Here is an 8,027-nt window from a genome sequence, read left to right as displayed (position 1 = left end):
ATGTAAAATTATATGTGAACCCCCCTTACTTTGATAGAAACAAAAAATGAGAATATTATGTAGATTCGTATAGACAAGCACTATTCTCATATTTTGTTGGTAATGGCCATTGGGACATCCGGTCCCTGTCCTCTTTATTCCTCTACCATTCCTTTCTCTATATAAACATGCAAATCTGATTAAGATCATTATTACATGTCCTCCTACTTCCCATCTCATACAGCTTATCATCATTATAACTATATATCCCCTTTCTCTTTCTCTCTCACTCACACACACAAACGAGATAGGCAATTTCTTCCAATTGATCATCTCCAAAGAATTATATATAATGGGAGCTGAGATTGAAGCAATTATGAGCAGATCAGCGCTGCCATTTGGAGGTGAAAACATGATGAGAAAAGGGGAGCTGCCAATGTTGTCGTTGAACCATGTCTCTTATGTCTGCAAATCTGTGCAGAAATCTGTCGAATTCTATGTCAAAGTTCTTGGATTTGTCCTCATCCAAAGGCCTTCTTCCTTCAAATTTGAAGGGGGCATGGTACCTCCCTTTCCTTACCTACCTTATTTTATTTTTCTCTCTCAATTTAATTTCAAGAAAAGAGCATTATGTTTAATACCCTCTCCGTCCACGAATAGGAGTCCCGTTTTTCTATTTCTCAACTAGATTGATTCTCCATTTCTTCTATAGAAAAGTTCATGTTATAGGTTTTACATCCTACTCTTTGCTACTCCAAATTAAAAGGTTCTTATGTTACTTTTAGAGAAGCATAGCAAAATGACTTCAAATATTTTCTCACGTTTCTCTAGAAAATATAATATCTTCGTCCATAAAAAAGAATAGTCTTGTATACTACACAAATTTTAATGCAAAATTGGTAAAAATAAGTTGCAGTATTGTTAGTGAAAAATAAGACTAATCAATCTTATTAGAGAAAAAAAATTATTCTATTAGAGCATCTCCAATAGAAATAGCCACGCTATAGCCTAGCCACAAACTCCTTCTGCCACATCAGCAGCACTAAAAACTCCTCATGCCACATCATCAGGACAAGCAACTGGACAAGCAATAGGCCAGTCATAGCCTAGCCACAATAAACAAAATTATAAAAATAAATAATTAACAATCACACAAAATACGAAATTAAATTTACGACACAGATACGAGAAAACTCAATAATAATATTGAAAATTTAAAAAGTACATTAATTAAAAAAAGTACATTAATTAAAAAAATTACATTAATCTAAAAAAACTCCTCCGCCACACACGAGCCCCCCCCCCCCCGCCTCCGCCTCACTCCTCACCGTCGTCGTCGTCGTCGCCGCCGTTGTCGCCGCTATCCGGGACCCCCAAATCTGCGGCATCGGGTCTGAGCCCCCCACCTGTGCCGCGGCAGGATTCAAATCGGCCCACATACTCACGAGCATTGCGTGAAGAAAACTCTTCTCCCTGGAGTCAATTGTCGCCCTCCATTAAGCTAAGATCTTGTACATCTGAGCTCATGTTTGTTGACGCGCGAAGAAGAGGAGCTCGACTGTCGACCCGCCAACAGGGGGGATGCCGACTGGACCTCCTGGGAGGCCTGGCGAGCCCGTTGCGCCCGCCTTTGACCAACCGGGCGAGTGCGGCTAGCAAACGCGGGAGGGGACTGGAACTCCTGTACATCCTCGGGGAGGTCGTGGGAACCGCCGCTGCTGCCGCCGATGTAATCACCAGTATAGTTCAGGCGCTGCTTCTTCGGCCAGCCAGCATCGACACCTGCCCGAAACTTCTCAGAGTCCATCAGCACCTCCTAGCAGTTCCAGTAGGTGAACTCCTTATAAAGCCCGGGCACGGGGAAGGCTTTCTCCGCTATCCCCCTGCAGTCGTCCTCAGTTTGGCCACTGTCTGCATGCGGAGGGCGTTGGTGTACAAGCCCGAAAATCGGGAGACCCCAGCCCTGATTCGGTCCCACCCCTTCCGGCACTCCTCCCCGCTGCGTGGCCTCCCCTCCGGGCAAAATGCCTTGTAGGCTGCTGCTATTTTAGCCCACAAGTTGACAATCCTCTGATTGTTTGAGGGGAGGGGATCATCGCAAACACTCACCCACGCCTTGGACAGCGCGACGTTCTCCGCGTGACGTGCAAATCGCGTATATATAGTGTTTCGAAAATTAAATTAAAAAAAAATCCGCTGGCCGATCGCTCGCCGATCGGGAGCCTGCAATGGCGGCCAGACGATCGGCGAGCGCATCGGCCAGCGCTCGGGAATCGGCGTGCACTCGCCGTTTTTCTCGCTGATTTGGCGCTCGCCTGGTGCAATGGTTAGGCGAGCGGACCGACGAGCGCCAGGGATCGGCTAGCCGGTCCGCTCGCCGCCGTTGTAGATGCTCTTAGATAGAGACTAATTTTGATAAACGACCCTAAATAGAAAACATGACTATTTTTCCGCTAATGGAGGTAGTAATAGGTTCCTTGCTTCAACTCAATTACTACGTACCAGTTTCCTTTATTTTTCAGAAAAAAATACTCAGTTGTAACTATATTTGTTATTTTCCATATTTGTTATTTTGGTCCGCCCACAAAATATTGTCCACTTTGCTTTACATTTTTTGTAAGTGAAGACTATTTTTTATACTAACTCATACACTCACATTCTATTACTATAAAGTTATATAAGTGAGATCCACATTACACTAACTTTTTTTTAACTCTCTTTTCTTTACCTATCTTAAAACCCACATCCAGTCATATATGGCCAATATTTGGTGGATGGAGGGAGTAGCTTATTTGGTTGCTTTGTTAGCTTTTAAACCATTTAGTTGCTTTGTTATTAATTTTCACTCAATTATTGTCGATAGAAACAGAGGATCTCATATCTGTTGATACAAATGTTATGCAGAACATTCGTTATCGCTATCTTTATATAATTTTTTTTTTGCACGGAATGAAATAAATTTACAAGGTTTATGGTAATACCTAACCTATTATATAATTAGATTACATATGAAACTTGTGTAAACACCACTTGAAAAAGAAACTACTCCGCTTATTAAATGATAGTACTACTATCTCTATGCACAAGTTGGGCCAGCCTGGTCATTGCCTGGTCATGTGGAGTAACAATTTCCCAACATGATACATGCACATTATGGCTAGTCAAAATCTAATTTATAAATTAATGTTTGTTGATTTTTTTTTGCAGGTTGTTCAACCATGGAATTGGAATCCATCTTCTAAAGTCGGATAATGTGAAAAACAATAAAGAAAAAATAAATCCGAAAGACAACCACATCTTATTCCAATGCACATATATGAATGTAATTATAGAACGATTGGAGGGAATGAAGATTGAATATGTGAAGGCAGTGGTGAGAGAAGGTGGAATAATTGTGGATCAAATATTCTTCCATGATCTAGATGGTCACATGATTGAAATTTGCAACTGCCAAGATCTGCCTGTTCTCCCTCTCACAGCTTGCCCTATTAGGAAGATGTCCACTCCCAAAATCACCATACCCAAAACGCTGTCGTTTTATGGTAATTTAATTGCTCATTCTCTTTTATTCTGTATTTTAATGTTTTTTTCATTTCATAGAGAAATTATTAATTAATTTTTAGCAGGTGGGAAGAAGCAATGCAGTGGGGAAGTAGAAGCCATGATGATTGAGAACCTAGCAATGGACATGATGAACATCTCCATTTGAGGAGTGAATCACACTGGGATTTAATGTCTTTACTTTTTTTTGGAGGTTTGGTGAGGTGTCATGCTATGATAGGCTATATAATATGCATACATATAAGTATTTGTAATATAGTATTATGATTCCAGCAATTTGAGTGTGACGTTTTGATTGCGAGGAACACTGTCATGGTTCAATCGAACATGTACGACTTATTCATTTCAAATAAAATAAAAGAGTTTCCACGCATTGATAAGTGTAATTAAGGAACATTGGGACGTGTTCGATTGCTCGAGATTAACTTGTTTAAAGATAACCAAGAGTGAATTAACCCAAATTAGTTTTATCGCATGAGAAAGGTCAAGATTGAACAAACCAAACAACATATCTATATAACTAGATCTTATCTAATTCATCACGCCGTAAATTATATGTTTAATTAGCACAAGAGAACATTCACTTGTTTATATTAATAAATAGTTATTTAAAACATACATAATCATTAATTTAATGTTATAAATATATAGTACTCCCTCCGTTGTAGAGACGTTTCTTTTCAACATGTGGTTTAAGAAAAATTATGTTACGTGAGTCAAGTAAAGGAAGAATAAAGTAGGAAATGAAAAAGGTAAAGAGATGAAGAGATAAAAAAGTACTCCCTCCGTCGAACATAATTGTCACTCTTATTATGGATACAGATATTAAGAAATGTAAAGAAAAGTTAGTTGGAAAAGTTAGTGGAATGTGAGATCCACTTTTTTATATTGGTTTTATAATAAAATGTGAGTGAAGTGAGTTAGTAGAAGGTATGATCTACTTACCATTTGTGATAAAAATGAAGTGTGACAATAATTATGTAACGGACCGAAATAGAAAAGAGTGACAATTATTGTAGGACGGAGGGAGTAAGTGAGATTACTAAAAGAAGAAATGACTATACCACTATGGAACGTACCAAAATGGTAAAATGACTCCACTACTATGAAACGAACGAAGTATTTTAGACGAATCATCTAATCTGCATAAATAATTGCATTTGCTAATGATTAATTGTTCTATGGATTAGAGATTTAATTGTGTAAACGGCATATTTTTATTAAAAAAAAGCCATCCTTTAAAGTTGTCGATATATTGTAAATTTGTTTGTTGCAACTTCTTAAAAAATAACTATATTTGATTTAAATACATATCCATTGTCATTATATACCGTACATATCGAGAAAACACCATATATTAAAACAAAAATAACCACATGCGCAGAAAAAATAAAAACTAAAAAGTCGGGACCAATTTAGAACATTCAATTTTGTTCGGCAATTAACTTGGTACCAAATATCATCTTGTTTTTATAAAAAAAATGGCATAAATTACTGTATAGGAAGCTTCCTCGAAAAATCCATAAAACCGAAATAATGAAATGAAGTCAATATAATTTATGAATCAATGGGTATGGCTTAATAACTCTTTGTTTAGTAGCTTTCAATTGTGGGTATTATCATGGAGTAATATTTAATTAGGTTTACAAACTTTTAATAGCTTGAGTAGGGCATGGCATGGCATGGCATGATACACACCTTATATATATCGCATTCTTTGTGGTTACAGTCATAAGTTGTGGTCCTAAAAATTTAGGTACATACCATAAATAATTGTAGGAAAGAAATCAGTAGATTGGTATATAATTGATATGCAATATTAGCTTACCATAGATAGATTGATATGCAATGAATGTAAATTAGGGTTACCTTAAGTTGTGAGTTTGTAGCCTATATAAAGGCATATGGTCTTGTACATTGATCGATGAATAAGAATGAAAGATAGAACCCAATTCTTCATGGTACCAGAGCAGCAAAGCCGATCCTAGGCTCAGAAAACTTTCATCACAGCCCAATACCAATCCCGACCCTGTTTTTTAGCCAAGATCAAATCCAGAAATCAAACCCGACCATGTCAGAAACAGATACAGAGGACGAAAAGAAAATCACCCCAGACGAAACCAAAAGCTTGAGGAACAGTAAGAGTATCACAGTGGCGTTCAAATTAAACGGGAGGAACTACCCACTGTGGTCTCGGCTGATGAAGGTTAAGATAGGCGGCAGAGGAGCCTATACTTACATCCGGAATGAACCTCCAAACCCCGGGAGTAAGGGGTTCGAGGAGTGGGAAGAAAACGATCTCATCGTATTCTCGTGGATCGTAGACAACATCGAAAACGACATCATCTCCGACTTTGCGCACCACCAAACATCAAAGGCGTTGAGGGAGAGCCTCGCCGTGACATACGAAAACAAGGCAGATAAGTACTTGATTTATGATTTGGAAGAGAAAGTTATTTCAATCAGACAAGGAGATATGGATTTAGAAACGTATTACCGAAGGATCCACGGATTGTGGATCAATATCGACAGATGCCAGAAGCAACCCGTAACATGCTGCGACAAAGGGATCGACCAGTACAGAGTGCACTCAAACGAGAAGCGCTTAATAAAATTCTTGACGGGATTGAATCAAGAATACGACCCAATCAGGCGAGAGATACTAAAGGAGGAGCCCTACCCATCAGTGGAAGCGGCCTACGGGTGGGTGAAGACGGAGGCGGCTCGACGCCGGGTCATGCCACCAAAATCCGGCATACCCACCGTAGATGCCGACGGCGACAAAGCCGATTCATCATTTGGGGAAATCGGCCACGGATTGGCCGCACAGAGCAGCCGACCGCCGCATCGGAATGGGCCACCACACCGCACAGACTGGAGTGGGCCACCGCAACGCCCCGCAGCCACCTCAGCCACCGGCCGACCAGGGAACCACCGACCGGACACCTCCAAACTATGGTGCTCCCACTGTGGAAGACAAAAACACACATGGGAAACTTGTTTCAAACGATTGGGGTATCCGGAGTGGTGGGAGGAGAGGCAAAAGGCGAGGGCGGCTCAGGTGAAATTCACCGCTGGAGTAAGCGGAGAGAGCCATCACCGACAGACAGATGTCGGGGCTCAGAGGGAAACAACCGGCGGTGTTGGAGGGAACCGCCAAGAGGGCCAATCCAGTGGCGGCGGCGTACGAGGCGCCGGGAACCTCGCTGAACGAACTGGGAGCGAAACGATGGTGGCGGCGAATCAAGGAGGTAAAGGGTTCGGTGGTTTAAAACTGAACCCTAACATCTCTTTACTCTCATATTTTCATCCCCAAAGTTTTGGTATATTAGAAAACAGACCCCACCATATTAAATATCGCTCCCCAGATTTGCTGAATTATAAAACTGACCCCATAAACTCCCAGAAATTTCGAATGCACCCTAATACTTGTGACTATGTGTCAAAAAACCCCTTTGCACCTTTACAGAATATTTCCGCTGCATTTCATGTTGAAAAATTGGCTGATACACATACAAAGGGATGGATTTTTGATTGTGGGGCGACAGATACGATGACTCCAGAAAAAACTGATTTTATTGATCTTAGGTGTGAAGTTGATAAATCCTATATTAGAACTGCTAATGGAGAACTAATTACAGTCGTAGGATCTGGAACTATTGAGATATCTCCAACTCTTCGTCTTACGAACTGCTTATATGTCCCGACCCTGTCTCAAAGGCTGATGTCTATTAGTCATGTCACCAAGGAATTAAACTGCACACTCCTAATGCACCCTGATTTTTGCATCTTGCAGGATATTCAGACGAGGAGGATTCTTGGGCGTGGCACTGAGAAGCAAGGACTCTATTACGTGGATGAGATAGCTCAACATGGTAGTGCGATGCTGGCTCACGGGTCCACGAAACAAGAAACTTGGCTATGGCACCGAAGACTAGGGCACCCCTCCCCTGGTTATTTTAAACTCCTTTATCCGAACCTCTCTATTTCTGCTGATTTTTATTGTGAAACTTGTGTTTTGGCCAAGAGCCACAGACAATCTTTTAAACCAACAAACACTCGAATGAATTCCATGTTTTCTCTAGTACATTCTGATGTATGGGGCCCGGCTCCAATTGTGGGTGGGAATGGTTTTCGGTATTTTGTGATTTTTGTTGATGATTGCACTAGGATGACATGAGTTTATTTCTTGAAACATAAATCAGAAGTGTTTGATAAATTTGTCTCCTTCCTCAAACTTATCCAAACACAGTATCAAACTACCATTAAAATCCTTAGATCTGACAATGGGAGGGAATTCGTGAACCATGCCGTCACCCAATTCTGCAAAGAAAAGGGTGTCATCCATCAGACTTCTTGCCCATATACACCCGAGCAAAATGGGGTAGCAGAACGAAAAAATAGGACGATCCTAGAAATGACCCGAGCCTTGATGATTGAATCCAAAGTCCCTAAGTCGTTTTGGCCAGAAGCAGTAGCTACTTCTA

General features: G+C 40.7%; 1 protein-coding gene across 1 annotated transcript; it reads left to right on the top strand.

The window, feature by feature from the left end:
• The first annotated feature begins 209 nt into the window (after positions 1 to 209).
• Positions 210 to 3,913, top strand: LOC121793760. The gene is made up of 3 exons (XM_042191793.1): positions 210 to 541; positions 3,187 to 3,521; positions 3,606 to 3,913. Exons 1-3 carry the CDS (start codon positions 432 to 434, stop codon positions 3,686 to 3,688), a joined length of 528 nt encoding a protein of 175 aa, XP_042047727.1. The 5' UTR covers positions 210 to 431; the 3' UTR covers positions 3,689 to 3,913.
• Positions 3,914 to 8,027: the final 4,114 nt, after the last annotated feature.

This window comes from Salvia splendens, chromosome 3, assembly GCF_004379255.2.
Source record: "Salvia splendens isolate huo1 chromosome 3, SspV2, whole genome shotgun sequence".
Lineage (NCBI taxonomy): Eukaryota > Viridiplantae > Streptophyta > Magnoliopsida > Lamiales > Lamiaceae > Salvia > Salvia splendens.
This window is presented reverse-complemented; position numbering and strand designations above follow the sequence as displayed.

Bases quoted from the DNA above. Each gene is read 5' to 3' on its own strand.
- LOC121793760 (XM_042191793.1), top strand. From the start codon at position 432: ATGTCTCTTATGTCTGCAAATCTGTGCAGAAATCTGTCGAATTCTATG. The intron at 542-3,186 runs GTACCTCCCTTT...TTTTTTTTGCAG, and splicing joins TCAAATTTGAAGGGGGCATG to GTTGTTCAACCATGGAATTG. The intron at 3,522-3,605 runs GTAATTTAATTG...AATTTTTAGCAG, and splicing joins CAAAACGCTGTCGTTTTATG to GTGGGAAGAAGCAATGCAGT.